The following is a 26,016-nucleotide window of genomic DNA, read 5'->3' as shown; positions in this document are numbered from 1 at the left end:
TCAGCTGCAGAGAACAAAACAACTCTGCACTCTGAACAACAGCCTTTATGTCCTGGATTACTAGCACCTTAGTGGGCTGCGTTGGGGAAAAGTACTTTCAATAGTGTATTCGGCGCATCACATGGGTGAGCAGACCAGATGTTTCCAGAGCTTGAAACGTCAACCAGCAACATAATTGTAATTTGACCACGATGAGAAGTTCAAATGAATCCTCCAATACACCAAAAAAGAAATCATAAAAGTATGCAACAACTGATAATATATATTACAAATACTTCATAGGTATCATTTTATTTTTTGTAGAGGTATAACTCAAAACTACTATACTTCAAATAATTCATTTGTCATAATATACCATACTACACAACTACAGGCAGGAAGTAGAATCTCTTTAGACGTATTATTTAATTTGTTACAGACTTTTTTTTTCCATGAGATGAAAGTTCCGAGTTATATCACAATCTTTTATATAAGATAAACCCGAGGTGACACAAAAAAAAGGTACATTTCTCCAAAACAAAACTGCATAACTTGACAAGAGTTCCTCACCATTTGCAGTATAAAACTAAAGTACAATTCACACCAATTAAAAGAAACTGATATTTCATTAGATTCCCTGTATCGGGACTGAACACATTTCAAAATGGCTACTGAATCTCCTAAAGTATTCATATTCACGGCTTATATCAGATCTCCATCCTGCAAGTATCTACAAATATGAAGGAGACTTGAACTCATCAGGAACGTCACTGTCCAGTTTACCGATGATTTTGTAAATGGCTTTTTTCCATGATGGGTCAGAATCTTTGCTGAGAGAGATGGCATTATAAAACTCATGCAGGGTGATTTCAGCCACCTCCAAGAAGCGCTCCGGCACCTGTCAATCAAAACAAGGTCTTATTGGTAATGACTTAAACTTAAAATGAAAGGATTCTCATTCTTAAGGAAACAGCAGGTGAACTCATAATATTCACATATGAGCTTAATTTATTCTTGTCTAAGTGAATACGCTCAGTCTTTGATGTAACACCATGATGGCACGAAGGGAATGGCAACAGACAAGTGTGATCTCCCTTTTGCTTAACCTCTTCATTAGCACAGTACTCCGTACTAACCAACACTGCAGAGCTCGTCGTCTTTATGTGCGATCTTTAATGCGCTCACTTCAAAACAGAGTTCAGCTTTTTTTATATATGCTGGCTTTGCTCTCAGCATGTTTCAAACAAATACAGTGTCAGAACCATTAGCTGACCGGCACTGACTGATTCTTTGATTTTTGTGCTTAAAAATTACTAAAAAAAAACAAGTTTGGGGAAAAAATAGACTCAGAATTCAGGCCCTTCCCTGGACTTCAGGCTTTATCTGGCACAGACAATTCAGTGTGATCACATTGGATGTGTGGGGGTTTAGTGGGACGATGCAGGATCTATCTGGTGTCATTTTTTCCCATAGAATGGCTAGTCAAGCTGCTGACGTCCACACAAGCTATTTTCTTTCTCCAAGTACAAAAGCAAGCCCTGGGAAAGGAATGTCTTAGGCCCAAGGTAAAGACAACTGTCTTTGCACGTTCCCATCAGCCGGGCCTTCATCCTCAGAATCTGCGGCGTCTTTCTCAGCATTCCGCATCAGTAGCAATCACAGTCTCACTCAGGCATGGCCAGTTCGTAATCCTGAGTTGTTTTAGCAGGATTCTGTGGCTTCCTCTTCCCACAGTAGGCTAAAGCGGTGCTGTTCGCTTGGATAATGGCTGCCAAAGGTGCAGTATGACACATGGGTCACACCGTGGACAGCAGCTATATGTGATCATCTGCTGACAACATCAGTGCCTAGCTTTAGTTTCTGTGCAGTGTGTATCATACTCAAGGGAAGAAACAGTAAGTCACCTAGTAGTTATATAAGAAGTACAACATTTAGGGAAATACTGTTAGAGGAAAATAAACAGTGGTGAGTGGCTTGATGTTTCAACTCGACTGCAAACTGTTGTAGAAATGACATTATATACGTATACATTTACATTATTTACTGTCCAGTGTCACCTAGATGAGGATGAGGTTCTCTCAATGGGTTCTTCCTCATATCATCTCAGCTAGTTTTTCTTTATCACTGTCACCTCAGGTTTGCTCATTAGGGATAGATGTTAGAGCTATTCTGTTATTTAATTCTGAATAATTCTATTTAATTCTGTTTCTATACTTCTGTAAAGCTGCTTTGAGACAGTGTGAATTTTTAGTATCACTACAAATAAATCAAATTGAATTGACTTTACTCTTACAACCCGGAAAAGGATTATTTTCAAATAAAACAGCAACTTAACAACTCTGATCATTTTTATACATACAAGTGATATTTTCTGCTTTCACTATCATAATATACAATTCTTCTCATTCTTAAAATTCAATAAAGCTAAATAAAAGCAGCAGAAAATGTAAAACAACAGAACTTTACCGATTCTACCTTGTTCTTTGTTAAAACTCTAAAATAATTGTTATTTATCTCTCAAATTCTTATTATTGATTTTTTAAAATTATTTCTCTTATGTTTTATTGATTTTTTTTTGCATTTTTTTTATTAATCTTTTTTTGCATGGTGTTATCCAAACACAAGTTAATAAAAATGTAATGTTTATAATAAAATGTCTGTAAAATCATTGGGAAACAAATTCAACAAGGTGTGTCAAAGCATGTATGAAAGGAAACGTACCTGGAAATCGTTGGCTTTGTTGTAGTGCATGTTAAGAGCACGGAAGACTTCAGAGTCTCTAGTAACAGAGATGTCCTTCACATCACTCACTCCATCTACGATGGCATGGCGTGCAAACTTCTCCATCTGAATGTAGTAGAACTCTCGGAAGTTACTGAACCACTTGATTAACTGGGACGTGATACAGCGATTAAACTGAAAATAGAGGAGGAAACAGATTTGACATTTTAATTAAGAGCATAATTAATTCGAGATTTGTACATTCTAATACATTTAACTAAAAAGGTTATAGATAAATGTTCAGAAACATAGAAAAGGTCTTATTAAAAAGATAAAAACATGGAGGTTCTCTGGGTTCTGCAGAAAGAAAGAAAAGCATGTGAGAGCCAGTCTCCAGATGAACAGTGGAAATTTTTCAAAAATGTTTAGAACAAACTAAATGATGAAAAGTCTTTATGATTACAACCCGATAGGGTATCTTAGAGAGTTAATGCAGTTTTAAGGGCATGGGGTGATCATACCTAGCATTAATTTTATTTCTTACTTTTACTATACTTTTTTGTACATAAGCATATATAAAATATAAAATGACGGATAAAGTCCTCTGAGGGTCTAAGCAAGGGCCAATATTTTTCCTATTTTATTTACAGATCAGCTGTCATTTCCTGATGTTTACATTTAGATGTGTTAAATAACTTAGAACATAGTGCGTTTTGTTTGAACAATTGATAGCTTAGAATGTTTTCTCTGTAAAGACTGCATTTTTTGCTAAAAAGAACAAACCAAATTGAAGACCTTGGAGCTGTCTACAGGTGAAAAGCAAGTCATTTTGAAGCTGTGAAGAAAAGGTATTTCGATATACAATACATCAATTCCGAATGGCTGAAAAAAGAAAGAAACCACTGGTATACAGAAAACCAGACACAGAACAAGTCAGCCAAGGAAACAACAGCAGACTCTGAAAGAAAAATTGTCAAATCAAGAAGAACAGAAGAACTTTGGGAACAGAAATACAAAGGCCAAACCACACGATGCAAATTACTCATCAGCAGTAAGAATTGAAAGGCAGATTAAATCACAAGTATAGAGATGAGCCACAAACGTTGTTGAACCTCAACCAAAGTGAGGTAAATGTTAACATGTGGAGAAAGAAAGGATCTGCTCATGATCCAAAACTTACAAGCTCCTCAGTCTAGTATGGTGGATGTAGTGTCATGGCTTGGGCTTGTGTAACTGCTTCAGGAACAGACTCATTAATCTTTATTGAGACACATCTTTATTTAGATGTTATTATTGGAAACTCATGAAGTTAGGAGCAGAAGGAATTCAGAATTTTTCAGAAACATTTTGTTTAGATTGGACAAGTCAGTTACCGGACCTTAACTTGCAAGACGTCCAATACTTTCCACGGTGACTGTATGTAAAATAATGGAGCCTGTTTGATGGAAATCTGTTCTAGTACTAGTTTGAAAAATGTATTTTTTATTTAGGAATCAATAAAGTTTATCTTAACCTATGTAACTAATGCATTAGTCCAGTTATACATTTCAGTCCATTTATTTGATTTATAGAGGAACACAGAAAGAGGTTTTTATTTTTACATTGCTATCATTGATTATATGGTCTGCTTCACAAGTACTCATTTATCATTTTAAGTCCTTTTTCCCATTTCCTAGTTCCCACCAGCTTCTTGTGCATAAACAACCAGCAATGAAAACACTGGGCTAAACTCAGTCTTGACATTAACCTTGTTATTTTATCTGCTCATCCAAAAAGAAAAAAAAATGGAGCAAAAAATGCCCATAGGGCTGAGCGGCCATCAAAGATGTTTCTTCCCTCTCTGTGCCCTGTGTGAGAACGTGACTGTGGAAGAGTCCAGGAGGAAGCCTCACTGTCAGTGGGTTTAGATGATAGGAATGGAATCAGACACTGGGATTAACTTTGTCTTTGTTCACTTTGACTCCTCACAGAAGGGTCAGCAATGGACTAGGAGGAGACTCAGCCAAGGCTCTCCTCACTAACCCCTGGAGGGCACGGAAACATTCCCAGGAAGTGCTAGAGGGGTGCAAGGAGCCAAACCAGACAGGATGATGTGTTCCAGTTGCTTTAAAACCTTCAGTACTCGGTATAGCCGAGCAAGTTTGGTGCGTAATAATAGGTAGGGAAATAAAACACAACTGAGTGTGATGTTATAGATAAATAATCAATAATTGGGTGGTGTACCAATCCAAAGTATGTCTCTACATGTTTTACTACTCTTATACCACATCAAATTGCCAGTGATTGTTTTTATTTTATATGAAAATTTTTATTTAAAATCAGTTTAGACAGTTTAGAATTACAATTAATCTTATGAAATAAGTGTTATGTGAACATTGTTATGTGAAACAATTAGTTCTGTTATCACATATGTGCTAGTTTATAATTTAACACCTCACCAGCCTCTTTATTTCCTTTTCTTGAATTTAATAAGACAAGGCGAAAAAAATAAAGCATGTAATGTTACCAAGAAACCAGAAAGTATAAAGTACTCTCTTGTACTGGAGTCCTTATAAATAAATAAATAAATAAATAAATAAATAAATAAATAAATAAATGTAGAGCATTACAAATATTACAACAAGCACATGAATATAATCCTGGGATTTGACTACTGTTACAGATGCTATAATAGAAATGTAATTAACATCTTTCTTAGTAAGTCCTACAGTCCTTTGTATGACCTATTTAACACTTTGCTGTGATTTACAGAATTGTCAGAATTAATTATTAGTCACATCATTTTAAACCCCAATCTAATTCTCTCTTGGTAAACTAAAGCAATATAAATGTTTTGCATTATTTTTTATTATATTCAGGAACAGTGGGCTGGGAGCAACTGTGAAGTTTTTTAGAAAATATTTGATTGAGTGATTCAAAATAAATGAAGCTGATCGTTTCCAAATCATTTCAAACTGTTATTTCTGTGTTCATAACCCAAGGAATAGATAGTGAGAGGTAATAAATCCTTCTGAAAAAAGTGATGTTTTGTATTCAGATGATTTTTGAGCCTCGGGACATGTCACACACTCACAGGATGTGCAGTCAGTATACACAGGTTGTTGTTGTAGAGCCTAAACTCTTCGTCTGTGTCTGCAGCTCAGCAGTGCTCTTTTGTTGCTTATTGACAGCTCACTGACTACACAGCATTTAGGGGTTAACTCTGAATAGAGAAGGCTGCACACTTGTCTCCTTTCTCCTTTTGTCTCCTTTTGCTGACTTGAGGAACTTTTTTAAACACTCTGTTAAAGATAAACCATCAGTCCCTGTCGCCTAAAGTCCTAAAATCTCAATGACAAATTATGGAAACTGTTTAGTCTTTTGTCATGGTCAAACGTAACTTAAAAAATGTGCTAAATAAGAGGTATATGTGTCCGGGTTAGATTATACACAAAACACCCTGGTTAATTACATGTGTATAAACAAATAGATTTAAATGCTTTAGATACTAGGAAGGCGGCGAACTTGGAAAAAAAGAGTTATATTGAATTGTGTGCAGAATTTTAATGTACCTTGACATCGGGGAAATAGGCCTTCAGGATGTTTGAACTTGGATACCGTGTGTAGAAGAACATCAGCTTGGCTTTCTTCAAATGGTTAGGTGTTAGTCCCTCTTGGATGTAGGACAGTTAAGGACAATATGTTTGATAAAGATGATAAGACACTTCTATTCAATGAGGAAAAATGTTACATCACGGTAATCTTTCAGTCAAAAAATTGTTACTGGTTGCCTCAGAACTGGTTTTAAATTTGCTTACGCCATCACCTAATTTCATTGTCTTTGTGTAATGTATTCTATAAAGAATCCTATTTAACTCCTGAGGATTTATCTTGACTAGTGATTTTACAGTGTGGTGCAAATGAAATATATTAAGAAAGCTCTACACTAACCATAGACTCAATTAACACCTAACAGTACATGCTAATTGGAGACATCACTAAACAAATCAGATTAGGGATTTCAATTAGAGACTTCCACAGAAGCCTCTTAGTTTCATGTCCATCAATAGTAATCGATTTGTTGGGAAAACACTAGGAAGTAAACGCAATTTGGATATGAGGACCCCACTGTCCTGCATCTGAGCATCGCTTTCAAATCTCTCCCGAATAATCTGACGACTCATGCATTAGGTAATAGTTTCTTATCCACTATAAGGTCCTATCAGGCCATCCATTAATTAGTAAACAGCACTTTTGAAATGGGAATACTGAAATAAAAGATAAATTAAAGACCAGCGTGCTGTAGCACAGTTCAGAAGAAAACTACAGCATATGTTGTGAGAGTCCTGGTAATGCAGGATCTAACCTAGCATTCTAACAAATCACAATAGAGAGAAATTCACCAGCATCACATCTTGAAAGGTTCAGTGTGTGTACGTGAACACATGCATACTGTATATGTAAGATATGCATATGTATGGAGTGCTGGTGGTGAACTTAATGATAGCAGAGAGCTTCCTTTTCATAAAAAAAAAACTAAAAGTGACCACTCTGTGCCATTCCATTCACATGTAGAGTACCGAAACATATTCTGCACCTTTTCAAGTCAAGGGGAAAAAAATCAAGAGAATTTCCTGAGCAGAAACTGCTGCTTTTTCTGCCTTTGAAAATTGGCTTTTGTTCCTGACAATTCTTATCAAAGCCTTGTATTCCTTTTTATTTGTCTTTTTCTGGACTTACAGTCATTACTGGGCCCAGATTAAAGAAGATGCTACAATTTTCTTTGGGGTTACCAAGATCAAAGGAAATATTCTCCTTGAAGTCTGGGTTAGTGGACCTGCTCACTGCAGCACTCAATTCAACGAGTCATTGTTCGCCATGGTCGGGCTACCGGAGCAGGTAGTTTGTTCTGCAGCTTCTCTCTGTTCCATATACAGCACTACATTGCAAATAGCAGTAATTTACAGAGAAGCAAGTTGGTTCAGAAAACAGTTCTAATAAATTGTACAAATACTTGAATGAATATTAAACTAAGCGTATGTGCCATAAAAAAATTAAAAACCTGCAGGTAAGGCTGAGTTTTTAGAGTATAATTTTTTTTTTATTAGATTAGATTAGATTAGATTAGATTAGATTAGATTAGATTAGATTAGGGAGCTTTATTGGCATTGGTAGTACAAGATAAGAGTTCTACTAAGCCTTGGTGCAACATTACAGAATGTGAATGTTTACGCTAATATATCGCTATTCTAATATACACCAATAAATAGTGTTGTAACACAATGATACTAAATTTCACATGTGATCATTTTATTGGTGTATTTTGGGTCAGAGATTATGAATGAATAGATTTGTGAAAAATCCCACATACACACACATGCATGCATGCATGTGTGTGTGTGTGTGTGTGTGTGTGTGTGTGTGTGTGTGTGTGTGTGTGTGTGTGTGTGTGTGTGTGTGTGTGTAATTTTTTCACATTCTCCTCAATGATCAAATTCTCTCACCCACAATACTGCAATAAAATTACCGCACGAGACCTTTCGTGTTATGGTGTTACAACACTATTAGTTTTCACATGGTCTTTGTTTACTTATATTTGCATATCTCTTTAGAACCCCTGATCTGTTTTTTTTTTTTTTTTTTAAGAAATAATGTTTTTGTATTCAGTTTCATTGCTACTTCATGAGTTAAATCATAAGCACTGTGATTACACACCAACTGTGTCATGATCTGAACTTTAAAAAGGATATATTGAGTGACATGAAGTTGCTCCTTTCTGCCATACTCTGCAGTTGTCCACATTCCATCTTTACTTGCGGGAGGCAAAGGCTTTCGATTGCCACTTGGCTGAGAGCCCCGGGGTGATGGTGCTGCCCAAGATGACCAGAGCTTACCTTTGACCTCATTGCAATGCTTTCCCAAGGAAGAGCCACAGAATCTGTAGATGATCTGTCCAGTGATGGAGGAAGGCAAGAGATCCCACTGAAATTAGCATGAGGTCCATACTTGAGGAGGTGCTCCAGGATTTGGCTGTCATGCAGAGGAGTGCTGTGACTGAACTGGAATGGAGGTTGGTGCAGAGGATATGGTCTCTTTACCGGATGAGTTACTGAACCCAAAGGATTTAATGGAGGTTTTCGGACCACTAGAGATAAAGCTTCTGTCTGATGCTCTGGGCTGTGAGAAGGTGTGCTTTCAAAGCACTCTGCAGGCCTTGGTTTTGTGGCAGTCTCTAATTCAGAAGACTCTCTAGAACGTGCTTGCTGCTCTTGTTTCTCCATATTTGAGTGCTCTGGACTCTGACACAGGTGTAGCTGTGGTGATTGGTTCTCTAGGATCACAGAGAGTCTTCTGAACACCATATCAATGCTTTCACTTATAGCCCTGGAAAGCTCACATTTGAGCATTTCCTGGAGGTTCTTTTGATCCCTCTGCAAGCTCAAACAACCATCCCCTAGTTTCCAGCTATCTTTGTGTTCATGTGTGTTGCTATTATCAGAATTCATGCCCACATCAAGATCATGACTGTCTTGCTGTTCCCCTTTCTCTTCACTCTCTGAGCTACTGTGGTCGTACATATGTAGAAATTTCTCCTGGAGTTGGTGTAAGAGCCGTTGCATGCTCTGGAGTTGTTTTCTTAGCTTGTGACACTCTTCCTCCCTGCTTGCATTAGCATCAAGGTTTGTCTCTGAAATTCCAGAATGGTTGTGCTCCTGGTGCTGAGGAAGCTTCTGTTTGCGTTTGTTCTCTTTATAAACTTCTCTGCCATACCTGCTGACTTCACTCTCAGAATTCTCTCTGTCTGCATGTGACTTGTCGCTCGGTGAGCTCGCCATGCCTCGTATGATATTCTCCACCCTGGCTCGTTTGGCCTGGACATGCTCGCTCAGTGGATATTCAGGAGATGCTGATTCCAGCTGGCTGTCTTTGGAAGACAGGTTACTCCAGTCATCCTGAGCAGTCTCAGTTATAGTGGGTCTTGATTCAACCATGCTGGAACTAGAAATGGAGGTCGCTGGCATGTAGAGTTGGTTGTTGTTAAGAATGGAACGCTTATTGTGGATGGTTTTTCGTAAGAGATGAGAGATGAGCGGTGAATTGTGGTAGGAGGAGAGAGGCTCCTCGTACATGTCTCGGCGAAAGCACGGGAGCATTACATCTGCTTTGTTGTCCTCCACGCAGACCTCATTAGGATTATGAATGCTTTGGTCCGGTGGCGTCAGATTCATGTTTACAATCAGTTGTATTATTTTCTGTTGCACTTTAACTTCACAATAAATCAGTGTCAAAAGATTGACCTCAAAAATACATATATTGTACCTAAGACAAAAGAAAATAGAGAAGAAACAGAAATGTTTAATATATTAAACCAAGGTAAAACAAATAAAGGTTAAAAAACGTTAAAAAACAAGGTTAAAATTAATATTTGTCTAAAACAGAAATCCTTTTATGCACAGTAAGTGCAATCAAACCTTTCTTTGTAACTATAATTTTTAATGTTAAATGCCAAGAGGAAAAAATCTACAAAAATATATGTGTGGCTTGATGTTCATTGTGTCTAATGAATAATTTAATAATAATAATAATAATAATAATAATAATAATAATAATAATAATAATAATAATGCCATTCCTTTATAAACATATAATAATTTTAATGACATAATATTCTATAGTAAATACTGTGGGTTGTATCTGTTAACATTTTAATGAACGATTTATTGTGCATATGGTGATAAAGAAATTAAACAATAGGGAGTAAAGATGAGGAAAAAGAAATAGGTGCTTGAATAAACCAAATATTTTTACATTTAAAATTTTAATTAATTATGTTCTAATAATAAAGCATTTTCTTAGTTAGTATTTTCTGCTGCATTTAAAACGAATCAACTCAAATCACTGCATACATTTCAGATTTTAATATATGATAAGCAATATGCAAAGAAAATGATACCTGAAAATGATCTGGAAACAAACAGGGAACATACATTTGCAATGCGAAATACATTTATGGGTAATTACAAATGTCTATATTTCTATATTTCCAGAAGTCTTGTCATGATTTCAAAATCATAGAGTCCTGTTTTGAATAAAAGATAACACAAAAGTCTTGTGTGTAGCTTATTTGTAATGCTCAAGTAAATGAATTCAGCATAACATTCATTTGAAAACCTTTTTTTAACCTTTTTATAAAAATATAGAAATAGTAATCTCCAGCTATGCCTAATGACCACACTATGACTCTGTATGTTCCAAAATGAAGAGCGTTTTTATTTAATCTCGTACACATTTAGGTTAATCATCATCATAATCGGGTTATTCAATTTGACAAATAATAAAAATCTAAATATTTCTTTCCAACACATAGGTCACATTTATAAAAATGTAACATTACTAAATTGCTTGTCTAAAATAAAATAAAATAAAATGTAAAGTACGAGTCGAAAGACCGAACACACCTATAGATTTCTTTTTTACCTACATTCACGTTTTAGAATAATGCTGAAACTATTACAAATAAAGCAAAACGTAAAACATAAAACATGAAACTATAGGATGAGGAAAAATAGATAGAGAAAAAAAAAACAGGACAATTAATGGAAAATATGAAATTCTCTTATCCAGCTTATGTTTATGTAAGTTTATGCTGTGCTTCTTTCTTAGAAAGAACATATATATATATATATATATATATATATATATATATATATATATATATATATATATATATATATATATATATATATATGTACATACATATATATATATGCTGGGGGTAAATAGGATGTAAGAAAGTGCTTGCTAAAAAAAAAAAAAGTCTGCAGTGCAACTCATAACCCAAACATCCTAAGAGTAAATGATTTTAAAGTATGAAACAATTTTTATATAATCCTATAATAAGACTGAGAAGAAATAGAACAGAAGTTAATATAACTCCAGTGCTGTGTAATGATGCAGTTGAGTATGAAGAGAAGATAGAGCTCTTACCTGTTGCCTGGTCTGTGACACACTGACAGTGCGGCTGTTCTCAGCACCTCCCAAAAGCCTTAGATAGTTAAGGGGCGTGGCCTCCAGCATCTTGTGCTCAGCGCGCGACCTACCGAAAACGCGCGTGCTCCCGGCTACTTAAGTTAATCACTACGCAACATGTGCAAACATTATGATTTTGACTTCAGGTCATCTCCGTGTAATAAGAATACGCGGGTGGCATCGTTGCAGTATATACTAATAAACAACCTATAGATAGATAGATAGATAGATAGATAGATAGATAGATAGATAGATAGATAGATAGACAGACAGACAGACACAGACTTTTTGTCTTTTGTCCTGCACAGCATATCTGTCTTTTGTCTTGCACTGTCTGTCTTGTTTGTCTTGTCTTCTCCTGCACTGTATTTCTGTCTTGTTTGTCTTGTCCTGCACTATTAGCACCAGGTTATACAGCTGCACTTTATGTGGCTAGGACTTACTTAGTAAGTCCTTAGCTCTGTCTTTGCTCTATGTAGCACCATGATCCTGGAGAAATGTTGTCTCATTTCACTGTGTACTGCAACATCTATATATGGTTGAAATGACAATAAAAGCTTCTTGACTTGACTTGACTTGACTTGATGAGGATGAAGCTTTGACCAATATCTTGACCAAGACTCTTTTGCTGACAACCAGATAGTAAAATTGTAAATCCTTACACTATATAGTTCATTTTGAAGGTAGCATCCATAAAAAAATGCTTAAGTGTTTTAGCCAGGTTTAGACCTATATTGTATCTGTATCTCTATTCCTTCCTTAAGTAGACACATTATCTAATATCATATTCTTACCCAATGAGGAGGATGCTCGGTTCATGCACTTCTTTGTCTCAATGTTTCCATAAATATATATGGTCCTATATATGGTCCTATGGTCCTGGAGAAACGTCTCAATTCACTGTGTACTGCAACAGCTATATATGATTGAAATGACAATAAAAGCTTCTTGACTTGTTGACTTGACTTGAGATAGACAGATAGATAGATAGATGGCAGTTAAGAAGAGTGAATTTTCTCAGAAGTATGTGCATATTAACAAATTATTAATACAGATCTGTCGCTCAGCATAAACAACGTGACGGATTTCTGTCCCAAACACAGACTGTTGTAGTAAATAGCATGACACAAGCACTATTTATTCTACAGTTGGCCATTATAGTATTACTTACTATTTAATACGGTATAATGTTTTAGCAAAATGCACGTCTAATTTAGGCCAATCATTGAATCAAGGGTAACGGGTATACTGAGACAGTTAGGTTTTCAACAGCCTGACAATTAAAGTCTTCTCAGACTGCTTAACAGAAATAAGATATAGGTTGGTGTGGCCAGCATCAAAAAAGGACGCTGAACCCCAAAATACTGAGATAAGGAAAATGACTTACGTATGTTGGCTTGTCTTTTACTTTTTTTTTTCTTTTTTCATTTCCCCAGATTACACATATTTATTACATAGCATGCATTACAGTAACAAAACAGTTATTTAAAATTATTACAGGTGGTTGATATTTGCTAATAATTTTTATTAGTTTTAAAATGCACTAAGTGTGTTTTTTAATAAAACTCCTAAATACAGAATGCTGCACAGGCTTATTGCTGATTATGCAAAGATTTTTTAAAGATTTGTACTGTGCAGAATTTCTGAGATTGATGTTGAGATTGCAGTTAATGTTATTTTATTGTTTGATTTGTTTTAAATCCTGTATTTTGCAGCTACTGCAAGATTTTGTGATTCTAATTTGTCATTCAAACTGATTTCTTCTAATTTCATTTTGAAAATGTGAACTTTTGAAACCTTTTTTGTTTCAGATGCTGTAACTATAAGAAATTATTATTATTATTATTATTATTATTATTATTATTATTGTTAATATTATTATTATTATTATTATTATTATTATTATTATTATTATTATTATTATTATTATCCTATCTCCCTAAAACATGCCAGTAGGGGTGTGTGTGTGTGTGTGTGTGTGTGTGTGTGTGTGTGTGTGTGTGTGTGTGTGTGTGTGTGTGTGTGTGTGTGCGTGCGTGCGTGCGTGTGTGTGTGTGAACATATCCTATTCAGAATGTATTCCCTGTGTTCTTGGGGTAAGCTTCAGAGTGATTTGTCATGCATTTATTAGATATTTATATACAAAGTGGTCTATTGTACATTTACATGACAAAATGGCTAATATGTGTATTTGCAATTATAGAGTATTTATAGCCTATACAGTGGTACTGATCACTTTAATTTTTCATTACAGCTGTGCACACATTTAAAAGAATTTTTTCTCTTCCCTTTTTGTTAGGTGCCGACTGTAACCTATCTTATGTGCATTGTGTCATCCCACCCATTATCACATCTGTCAGAAGCAAGAGCTGCCATAAAACCACCACTGAGGAGAGATTTGTTGTGGTGGATCCCTCTCAGGCCTAGCAGTGTGATCCTGACATGATAATAGCATTACGCATGTGGTGTTGGTGGGAGTAGAACAGAACAGAATAGAATAGAATAGAATAAAATAAAATAGAATAGGACGGGGCATAGAAGCCTTTATTATCGCCACATATACATTACAGCACAGTGGAATTCTTTTCTTCACATACCCCAACTGAGGGTAGATCAGGCCCAACAGGGCTAATAAAAAAAAGTAGATAGTGGATAATGATCTTCTAAAACTTCCTGGGTTCTTTGTGTTGATACCTGGAAAGAAGATTATTACAAAATATATTTTACTCTACACCCATATACCAAGCACCTATATGGTATGCAGTGATTACTGTATAAACTGACCATTGAGAGTAAAGTAGTTTGCAGTACACGCATGCGCAGTTCATGTCAGCGAGGCACGCAGGCGTCAAAGTTTGTGCGCGTGCTCAGTACGGAGCTGCCTGGAGACGCCGCTCTGACTTCTTTCTGTTGGGGTTCGTGCTGGTGTATCATACCTGTGTGTACAGCCGATATGTTATCCCGTTCCCGGTGTCTCACGCGCTCTGTCGTTGCCCTCCGACAGGTACGTAGTTACAGCTCCCATGTTAACGTCCCGGTTGGTGAACCGGGTCGCTGTCCTCAGTTCCGAGTCATGCTAAGCTAATTGTGCTAGGGCTGTATCCTAAATCAGGGTCTCCTCAGTACGTAGGGCACTACACCTGTCTTATGATCGTGTATATTAAAGGCTATGTAGGGCACTTATATAGGAAGCATCGGACGAGTTGGGATCAAGCCTTAACTACTACAGCGTTTATTAGGCCCCATTTCCAGACCAAGGGCAGCATGTTATCCTGTTTCTGCTAATCTGAGATAACCTTAATAACTATATTAATAAGTACACGTCTTAAATTTATCATAACAATAACTATTCGTTTATAGATAAACGTGTTATCTAGAATGGCTGTATTTTGCTTAGTCCAGAGAAGGGTAACGTTAGAGGGGACTTTGGTACGAGGTCATTCAATTGCTAGCCGTTAGCTAGCTACATATTAGCCGATTAGCAACGTCAAATCTGTTGCTTGTTGGTCGCAGTGCGAAACGGGAACTTTGCTCAGTTGTCAGTTATTTGAAGTTAATTGTAATCACACTGATTTAGACATAGTCAACAGTCTGTATCTCTATACTGCTAAAGTGCTAACAAGTCACCTGACACTATAAATGGTTTTTATGCCACCAGGTAACACGTCACTTTGAATACTAAATCAATGAAAATCTGACAGATGATCAAGGCTACGTGTAAAAAAGTGCCTTCATTTCTTTCACCTTATATACATAAGCTTGACACTTTTGTTTAACGTAATCACACATTGTTGAAGAACTCTGCTTTGTACCTAATGTGACATGATAACTGACCAATTTACTAAATAAAGACAGATCATGACCAAGTTCTGGCAGGGAATTTTAATTTATTCACATCTGGGTGTGATCTGTCACGGGCTCTGGATATATATTTATAATATTTGCACAATAATGAATTCTAGATGCACAAGAAAGCAGGCCACATGGCAGAGAGAGAGGCTTTCTGGTTGGATAATGCATTATTTTTTATATATATTTTTTTATAACCTAAAAAAATCTAAAGCACCAAGACAGCTGAAAATGGGAACTGCTTTGGCATCTGTTGCTGCTCGTGTGACCATAACCTCCAGACATGTTAGAACGAATGCCTTCCTTCTGCATGAGAGAGCCCTGGGATCTTTTGAGAACATTTGTATGTTTGTTTTGAAATGAGTTTTGTAAGTGGGTAGCATTTAACAGGATTTGTCAGATTATTAACGCTGCAGAATTTTGTTCTTCATAAATGATCTCAGTGGTCGAGTTTCTGCTAAGCAGGTTAAATATAGTCTTGTGGCTTCAAGAGTTCATTTCCCAATAATCAGCAGTGGTAAATGACTCTTGCTCTATCTCTGTCTGGCATTTGACTGTGAACACCTAAAATATTTCTGCCTTACAAATGGCATATATCTAAGTACAGTTTCAGTGCATATGGCTCTTGAAAGTGTCTTTTCCCTAAAATATACGACCAAAACAAACTACCCAGAAAATATCTTTATAATTATTAGACATTGATAAGTGGTCGTTTTGTTTTTATAGAGTAACCATATCCTAGCGAGACGAGCTGCTTCGGGTAAGTTTACATTAACTCAAATTCCGTGTCTGATATATAATAATGTAATCCATTTTTCCAATAACTGATAATAACACAGATTTGTTTCAGATAATGTAAAAAAAAAAAAAAAAAAAAAAAAAAGATAAAATATGTTCTTGGTTCTTCAGGCATATCGGCTTCTCAGTGCATCACCGCCAAGAACAATCTGTAAGTATTGCTTTAAGGATTAGGATATTAAAAGCTGAACTACTTTTTAACCATGTCTTTCCTTAATAAGAAACACTCGACTTTTGTATTATTTCAATCGAATTGCAGGAAATTTGAGACAAGGGCCAGTATCTTCCAGATCAGATACTTCAAGACCACTGCGTCCCACAGTATGTAACTTCACATACTTTGTTTTGTTGCAGGTTTTATACGTTCTATCTGTAATATGTAGCCTGTTGATATTAATTGTTCTGAAATTCCATGGTTGCATTACATCTGTTTAGAAAAAAGGGAACCAACTACAGTGATACCACGAGATACGAGTTTAATTCGTTCCATGACCTTGCTCGTATCTCAAATTGCTCGTATTGCAAAGCAATTTTCCCCATTTAAATTAATTGAAATCCCATGAATCCGTTCCAGCTCGCAAAATTCCACTCTGGTTGTTTTGTTTGTGTTTTGAATATGAAAAATGTACAGTACCTGTGTGTGTGTGTGTGTGTGTGTGTATATATATATATATATATATATATATATATATATATATATATATATATATATATATATATATATAAATATATAAATGACAAATATTGTATAAAAACATACAGTAATAAAAGAGAATGTTAAAAACTGTTTTTACTTTACGGAAGATACGCACAGAGGTTGAGGGACGAGTAAAGAGGCGGAGGAGTTAGGAGGAATTACACTTTCACTTTCGTTCACTTACTCGCACTCTTAATGCTACTTTACACTTAAATGGAACTTAACTAAACTTCATTTAGAGCGGGAAGAGCAGCAACTAGAAAATAGAATAGACCCCCGTATAACAGAACCATTAATCATGCATAGAGTTAAAAATAGGAAAGGAAATAATAAATGGATAAATAAATAATTAGAGAGAGAGGGAGAGAGAGAGAGAGAAAAATACAACAAACACATTTTCTGGCATGGTGGAGTCGGGGTTGGAGGAGTGAGTTTAAATCGCAGCAGCAGCGAAGCACTAGAGCGGCTCTATGAATGGGAGTTTAAATGGTCGGGTAATATGGATGTCGTAACCGGATTGGTGCGCGTCATGGACAGCTGATTAACAGCTGATGCACGCTTAACGACGTGGCCTGCCAGAACTAAAGCGATGCTTGATTTCTCTTAATTTAACGGAACTTAATTGCTACGATTTCTGTTTTCTTTACATTAATTTTGCTTAATTTTCTTCATCGCTTTTCTCTTCACTTGTTTTTGCTTTTTTTGTCACTCTTTCCTCACTAACATCTGCCGGTCGTTTTAATAAAAACCTGTCCGGTCGGCATATCAGATGTGGTGTAGACGCACAAGTTCAAATTTTTTAACGTATCCAACGCTCAAAATGGATCCAAAAATTACGGATCCGCAGATGGTCGGCACCTCACGCAGCACCTTTGCGACTCTCCATAGGAAATGAATGACTTCCTGTTTATCGGCCCCGTTTGTCGTGTGCAGTGGAAAGGCGGCTTTAACCGAGTGAGACGCGGGAAGCTGAGGCGGGGGAAACAGAGCACACGTGGTTGTTGGGGATCTTTGTTTCGGTGGCGGCGGCTCGGATGCTCATATCTCAAAGATTTGCTCGTATCTCAAGCCAAAAATATGGTTGAATCACAGCTCGTATCTCAAAAAATTCGTATGTCAAAGCACTCGTATCTCGAGGTATCACTGTATCTCTTAAGACCAGTGTATCTGGGGGAAGAAGTGGGGTGTGTTGGGCTGTTGGTGTCCTTGTTTATCGTGTTCACAGAATTTAAATTGCTTGATGTAGGTCCATGAGAATGTGAGACATTACCATTGCCATCCATAGCATAAATACAGAGTAGGTTTATTCAAAACTGCCAACTAAACTGATACTGTGCTTCAGTGTAAACCTTACAAAGAGGCAGAAGATATTGTCTTTGTCAAATAAAAATCCCAAACTGTTGTGACTACCTTCTTTTTCCCATCTGGAGACACTAAATTATTTTACTGCTAAATGTGTTTGCTCTATTAAATGCAGGATGCGTTAACTGACATTTACTGTTACATAATAAGGATAGTAATAACGTGGTTATTATTAGCTACATCTTAACTTACTGTTTTCATATATCATATAAGCCAAGCGTTTATCTAATGTCGTAGTAACCGGTGCTGTAGCTGCTAGGAAGCTGTACACACATGATATGGGAGTTGTAAAGATAAAGGCTTAACAGATACACAAATTAAATAGTGTCACCAGTGTCTTCACCGTGTTTTCTGAATGGAAAAGAAAACAAATCTATTTTAAAAAGTTATTAAAAATAAAGACATTACAAATGAAACGTAAGCGTGCAGTAAGAGCTCTAACTTATTGAAGGCTTCCTCACTGGCCACTTTATTAGGAACACCGGTACATCTGCTTATTCACACAGTAGCCAAGAGCTTCTATTAATGTTCACATGTTGTTATTATTGTCACTGTAACATGGTTTTATTGCCAGAGACATTGGTTTGGGTATTTCAGAAACTGATGATGATATGCGAATTTTACACCTAACAGCCTGTAGGGTTTTAACAGATGGTGTGAAATAACACACAGACATCCTGTAGCAAGAGGGTCTGCAGACTACAACACCTTCACGAGAGAGATAAGAAGAAAATGACCAGGCTGGTTTGAGCTGACCGCAAGTTTATAGTCACTCAAATAAGCCCCTACAACCAGGCTGAGCAGAAAAGCATCTCATAACACACAACACATCTGACCTTGCAGTGGATGAGATATAACAACAGCAGAAGACCGCTTTCATGCCTGTCAGCCAAAAATATGCTCTGTGGCTATCATCCATGAAACAGGACAGATGAAAATTGGAAAAAACACCAATTTGATGCATTGTGCTGCTGCCACACGATTGACCAAATACTGCATATATAACCTAAATCAGGTGTTAATAATAGTGGATGGGATTTTCTTCAGTTATGTAATCGCCTGTCAAATCAGACACTATACAATATTCCTTTCTTCATTTCATACATTTATACATTTTAAAAGGCACAGCTATTTTGCGTCTAACCTCTCTTATTTTCTTTGTATTTTTTTTTCCGCAGGGAACGAAGTTATTACCGTCAACACACCACCCTTTGCGGAGTCTGTCACAGAGGGGGACGTGAGGTGGGAAAAAGGTATACGTGTGTCTTGTGATCGCCCCACTGACAGCCTCAGCATGTTAACTCATTATTAACATAATTATTAACGCTTTGTCCCGTCTCGTAGCTGTGGGGGACACCGTCGCAGAAGATGAGGTGGTCTGTGAAATCGAGACCGATAAGGTAAAAGATGAAAAATGAGCTAAATGTACATTGTTCATGGATGATATGACAACGATTGTAACAGCCTGTGGTGGTAAGTGTTGCGCTGTGTCTGTGTTCAGACGTCATTGCAGGTGCCCTCTCCAGCCGCAGGCGTGATCGAGGAGCTCCTGATTCCTGATGGAGGCAGAGTGGAGGGAGGCACTCCCCTGTTTAAACTTAAAAAAGGAGGTCAGTGCACGATGGTCTCTTCATTCCACTTAGAGGGTTTTCGTGGTTTTCTGCAGTGGGTATATGTTTTAGAGAATGAGTATACTAGTAACAGCTAGACAGCTTGCTGTTTGTCAAAATTGGCTTTATTCGTAAAGCATGCACACACACACACGCACACACACAAGGAACTTGTTGCTCTACTAAACATAGTGTGTACATTAACACAAAAAAATGTTTAAAAGGGTAAAAAGATAAAAATATACATAATATACAGGGTGCAGTTGAGTACAGATGTGTCCAGCAAGTGCTGTATATTACAACTGTGTATACTGTACTTTTTTAAAACCATAGAAAATAGGAATGTGCATTTACATCGCTCCATAGATTGTTGGACTCGCATTGATTTTAGTTTAAAGGAACAGCCGGTGAAATAGGCATCGCTTCCTCCCTGTCGTCTTCATCTGATGGGATTTTATATTTTAAATCAAAAGTTAACATATGAAAAATGTGTCATATGTTCGCCGATGTCACTCATTGTAGGCAAGGCAAGGCAAGTCAAGTTTATTTGTATAGCACATTTCATACACAGTGCTTTACATAGAAATTAGAAAACAGTTTATAAGAGAGAAAAAAAAAAAATATATATATATATGTAAAAATAAGACACACACAATAAAATCATCATAAAAACAAAGAACAATTAAAAAAAATAAATGATTTTGATAAATTTTTTTCTAAAAGATTTTATAGATTTTAAAATATGTTAAAAAGAATAAAACAGGAGTAAAAGTGATTTGGATAAAAAGTGCAGGCAGCAGTCATTGTACTATAGTAATGCTTTCCTATATCAGTTGCTACAATTTACATTTCAGTGTGACGCACACAGTAAAACGTTCCGGCTTGGTTTACACCATACACATGGAATGCCACTGGTCCAGTCAGATATGTGAACCATTTTAAGACCCAACAAGACACCTGGGTGAAAGATCTCTTGCGAGTGACGTACTTTCGTTTGGGAGGAGTGTAGCGCTGACGTATGTAGCTTGAACAACCACATTCATTTACACCTGTCCAGTTTCATCTGAAATGCGTCCCAGACCACCTCCTGAAGTGGTTTGAACGATCGGATTTATATCCGTCTCGAAAACGTTTCAGAGGGCATTTAGACCTGATCTTTTTACCATCGGATAGCTATCGGATCACAGAAAACGCATGAAGTGACCAGGTGTAAAAGCCCCCTATGAATAAGTGGCTTCTTTATGTGTTTACAGAGATAAGATTCTCATAAAGGTTTGGTACATAAAAACAAACTGAAAATACAATATCCTTGTCCTTGTGAAGGTTGAGACTTGTTCTGTGGTTTCATTCTCTCCTTAGCTGGCGTTCCCAAGGCAGCTGCAGCCCCCACTCCAGCAGCTGAGGCCCCGGCAGCAGCTCCTCCTCCTCCTCCTCCTCCTCCTGCTGCTGCTGCTGCTACAGTGGGACCCATCCCAACCACCATGCCCCCAGTGCCACCTGTGCCAGTTCAGCCTGCATCTTCTAAATCAGGTGAGCCAAACGCAGGCCAAGAGCGGCACTGCACTCGTAATTTTTTCACCTGGGCTCTGGAGGGGAAGCAAATTTCTTCCAGTTTCAACACTGATATTACGTTAAAATAGTAAAATATTAAGAAATTATTTTCATTTCTTAATGAGAAACCGACTGTCAGTTCTTCTTTTGGTTTTAAAGCAACATGGAATGCAGTGTCTTGACACATTATACATGTTTGTTATTTTACTGAAGTTTCAGCCATCAAACCCACTGCTGCTCCTGCTGCCCCTGCTGCAGACGCTGGAGCAAAGGGAGCACGCTCCGAGCACAGGGTAAGAGACTACTGAGGGTGGCAGTATTTATTCAACACCATCACACATTTAAAGAAAAGCAAGTCTACAGAGGCTTGTTGTAGACTGTAGTCTAGACATGCATGCTATAGGTACCTTTTTTAAAGAAGGGAAACTGTGAAGGGCAGGACTTTAATAATTAAGATATTTTTCCATTCTCTTTAATCTGCAGGTTAAGATGAATCGTATGAGGCTGAGGATCGCACAGAGGCTAAAAGAAGCTCAGAACACCTGTGCAATGTTGACAACTTTCAATGAGGTGGACATGAGGTCAGATTAGTCAATAATACCTGTATTTTTCTTTTTTTCTTTGTTTTTTTTATATAAAAGAGGCTCTGGGTCGTAGGCCGAGTTCAAGTCAATAATATTTAGAAAGTAAAGTCTTGTAATGGTGGAGCGAAAGTCCTGTTTGTTGCCTAAACTTGATTAGAACCTCAGCAATGCCTAACACAAATGGTTATAGATTGGAATCTGCCCTACAGGAAGAGCTTTTTGCAACCCGATGCCCATTTAAAGCCTGGAATGTAAATATTTGGTACTAATGTCGGTAAAAACAAAGATAAGATTTGGGTAAAACGTGCTTTATTAATTTAGAAGGAAACGTTAATGTCCTCAGACCCCCACCCTCACTTCAGAAGATGACACTTTGAGGATTTCTCCCTGGTGCAAATGGTGGTGTCGGCTTTCGGCTGCGCATGAGGTTTCGTACTCACACAAATCTAGTTGGTATCGACGGGATGGAGCAAGACTCCGCAGACCAGGGTTAGTGCGGAGACGAAGAAGCGTGGCCGGCCAGGGGCCGAGAGCATCTGCACTGCTCTCCCCTGAGAGCAGCCCTCAGAGAGCAGACTGCCTGCAATGTTATGGGCTTTTATGACAAGCCAATAAGATTTGAAAGGTTTAGAAAGTGAAGATTTTTATCTTGTCTTCTCTCCTTTCTCGGAGAGTGTGTCTCGGGACGGTGCTAATTCCGTTAGCGGCGAAACCCTAGAGCTTAAGCGGAGTTGGAGACAGGAAAACAGACAATTAAAAAGCGCTGGGCAAGTGCACCGTTTTTATCGTACACGCAAACCATCGTCAATAACATCCCTGATGTAGCACTTCAAGGTTGTGCTTTCTGGAAGGCATTTTGTTTTTGCCGTCAGCAGCAACTATTAAAAATATAAATTGAAACAATTCTCCTCTGGAAAGTTTATGCAAAAAAAAAACATGCAATTTTATGATTAATTGGTTATCACTTTGCAAAGGGAACAATTGCTTGGATTTCATGCTTTTTTCGCCTCTTTTTGTCCATGATTGCAGCAACATCACAGAGATGAGGAAAGTCTACAAAGATGCTTTCCTCAAGAAGCATAACATCAAGCTGGGCTTCATGTCTGCATTCGTGAAAGCAGCTGCCTACGCTTTGGTAGACCAGCCAGCGGTCAATGCAGGTATATCTCTCCAGCAGCAGCTAGTCATGTTTTTCACGTCTCCACCTCACAATCGACTACTAGCAAGTATATGTGGTTATTGAGGTTGTGTTCTGCATCTAAGATCACAATTTCTAAACTATTTTTTTCCCCCTCTACTTCCTTCAGAACCACAGAAACCTGGCCTAGATAAACAAGCCTCACTTAATCTAGATTTTATATTTAAGTATTGAGCCACAAACCAGTGTGGGCAGGCGTAACTGCTTTTATTTTCCGTGTTCTTGAACGATTTAATTATAAATACAGGGAATTGAACAACATTGTGCTCAAATCCTGTCGCTGTTAAGACATTCAGTTCACAGTTAATAAAATTTTACACCAAGTCCAAAATGTTGAAGACGTTCATTTGACTTTTTTGATTGATTTTTTTTTTTTTCCCCCTCGGCAGTAATTGATGACACAACCAAAGAGATTGTGTACCGAGATTATGTGGACATCAGTGTGGCAGTAGCGACACCAAAGGTGATTTCTGGCGCTTGTCTTTTTTTTTTTCCCTAATAATTTGGTAACAGAGAGCATTAGCGCAGACTGCAGCCTTTAATGCTGTAACGTGCATTTAGCCAAAAACGCTAATCCTGTCAATGAGAGTGAACATGATGCATTTCTGCTGTAATGCACTATAACCACTTTACTATAAATGAGTCTCATTTTAGTCTGAGACCTGCAGACTGACATGCTAGAAGCTGATATTTTGCTTTCATGTGGAGTGGCACTTTCTGTTTATTACTCAATGTTCATCTTGTCTTGTGCCTGTATATAAGCAACTCATTTCAAAAGTATTTTGCACACGAATGTAAAGTCGATTCTAATTATTCTCATCTTATCCTTACAGGGTTTAGTGGTGCCGGTAATTAGAGGTGTGGAAGGAATGAACTTTACAGATATTGAAAAAACAATAAATGAGCTGGGAGAAAAGGTAGGAGCCAGTATTTGCTCTGCAGTTGAGCACGTTTCATGTGATGAAAGACATTAGTCATCATCTTTATGTGCTTTTATACTCCTAGTGCAGTTTGTACCATTAGATTACACTGGGTGCTCTTCAAACTGGATTAACAGACTGTTCACAGAACCTGCTATGTTTTAAATGGAACAACTAACCAAAACCTTGTTTTTAGACAAATTTGTGATATGACCTCATTTATAGTAGTTATACTTTGGGTTAAGCAGATGGTTTTAAAGGGGAACAGATATTTAGTATCTAGAAAAATAAGTGGTTTACTCTTCGGTGGCTTCAAGCTTTGGCCTTTAGAGTCCTAGAACGGAGCTTTAGATTTGTTGTACTTATTTATTTATATATATTTATAATATATATATTTTGTCTCACAGGCACGCAAGAACGAGCTGGCAGTGGAGGATATGGATGGTGGCACGTTCACCATCAGTAATGGCGGAGTTTTTGGCTCACTCTTTGGCACACCCATCATCAACCCACCACAGTCGGCCATTTTGGGCATGCATGGTATCTTTGACAGGCCAGTGGCTATTGGTGGCAAGGTTAGTTATACGCGTGTTGTGTTTCAGTTTGGCCTATCTGTCGGATGTGTGTGCTTTCGAATTTTCTCTGCCTCACAATGTCTCTCTCTTTTACTCTCCTTCTCTCTGAATTCTTAGGTTGAAGTCAGGCCTATGATGTATGTGGCCCTGACATATGACCATCGTTTGATTGACGGCAGAGAGGCCGTCACCTTCCTACGTAAGATCAAGTCTGTGGTTGAGGACCCCAGGGTGCTCCTCTTGGATATGTGAGACGTCATAATGTGCACATTAATGGCCGACTTCCTCAGAGTCTCGCACAGTGGTTATCCCTCCTTAAAAAAAATCCTTACTGTGTATGACATACTGTGTTGGTTAACTAGGAAAAGAAGCATTCTGAATGTTCAATAAGAAGATAACAGTTGACATTTGCATGGGCTAGACAGGAGTAAGGATATTCTTGTACAGGTCTCAGCTGGCATCTTCTTAGCCAGAAGGCTGTCATGCCATTCATAAGTGCTTTTTGCCATTGCTTAACTTGATATATATATGATTATTGTAATACATACACAGTTATATGAATAAGTTGCTCAAAATATGCCCAATATATTGGTTTCCTGACTGGTAAAACAAGCACAGTAGTAGACAGTATCTTATGTTTCACATTGTGTGTTTAAAGAGGTAGTAATCTAGTAACCAGCAAATCTCAAATACGATTTAGTTTTGTTCACAAAAACTTTTTTTTTTTTTTTTTTTTAAAGAAATCACTCTTTGGTACATATTTGTATACCTGTGTTAACAGTATGGCCCTTAAACAATGTCAAGTTCAGATCCGTCAAACTCATTGGGAACAGATTCTGTCTCTGCTGTGTAAAGAAACAAATATTTAAGAAGAAAAAATAAATAAATAAATAAATAAATTGATGAAAGTTATTTTTTTCTTGTCCTGGTGTTTCGTACAACTCCTTTACTTAGACAACAAAAGTTACAGGCTAATAGCTGTTGAACATCATGGCTATTGCTAGCTGTGAATCAACAATTTTGTTGCTGCTTCTTTTGCGACTTTGATCAACTTTAAGCAGACATGCATGCGGTTAAACGTAGGTGCATGTGGCTAATCGTTCTGCGAAACACTGGTGAATCTGAAAGGAAAAACCCATAAATTCATAAACCTCATGTCTCAT

General features: G+C 37.3%; 2 protein-coding genes across 2 annotated transcripts; one reads left to right on the top strand and one right to left on the bottom strand.

Annotated features, from left to right (window-relative positions):
• Nucleotides 1-379: 379 nt before the first annotated feature.
• prox2 (prospero homeobox 2) lies at nt 380-11,678 on the bottom strand. The gene is made up of 5 exons (XM_060879316.1): nt 11,668-11,678; nt 8,430-9,999; nt 6,252-6,359; nt 2,701-2,895; nt 380-877 (listed from the first exon to the last, which is right to left on the bottom strand). Exons 2-5 carry the CDS (start codon nt 9,906-9,908, stop codon nt 710-712), a joined length of 1,950 nt encoding a protein of 649 aa, XP_060735299.1. The 5' UTR covers nt 9,909-9,999; nt 11,668-11,678; the 3' UTR covers nt 380-709.
• Nucleotides 11,679-14,577: 2,899 nt separating this feature from the next.
• dlst (dihydrolipoamide S-succinyltransferase) lies at nt 14,578-25,765 on the top strand. The gene is made up of 15 exons (XM_060879337.1): nt 14,578-14,713; nt 16,285-16,318; nt 16,468-16,507; nt 16,616-16,677; nt 19,594-19,668; nt 19,760-19,815; nt 19,917-20,025; nt 21,385-21,555; nt 21,790-21,869; nt 22,060-22,157; nt 23,190-23,320; nt 23,748-23,821; nt 24,192-24,275; nt 24,686-24,853; nt 24,971-25,765. Exons 1-15 carry the CDS (start codon nt 14,663-14,665, stop codon nt 25,103-25,105), a joined length of 1,368 nt encoding a protein of 455 aa, XP_060735320.1. The 5' UTR covers nt 14,578-14,662; the 3' UTR covers nt 25,106-25,765.
• Nucleotides 25,766-26,016: the final 251 nt, after the last annotated feature.

This window comes from Tachysurus vachellii, chromosome 10 (genome assembly GCF_030014155.1).
Source record: "Tachysurus vachellii isolate PV-2020 chromosome 10, HZAU_Pvac_v1, whole genome shotgun sequence".
Classification (NCBI taxonomy): domain Eukaryota; kingdom Metazoa; phylum Chordata; class Actinopteri; order Siluriformes; family Bagridae; genus Tachysurus; species Tachysurus vachellii.
Note: the sequence above shows the minus strand (reverse complement) of the source record. Positions and strands in the feature narration are given on the sequence as shown.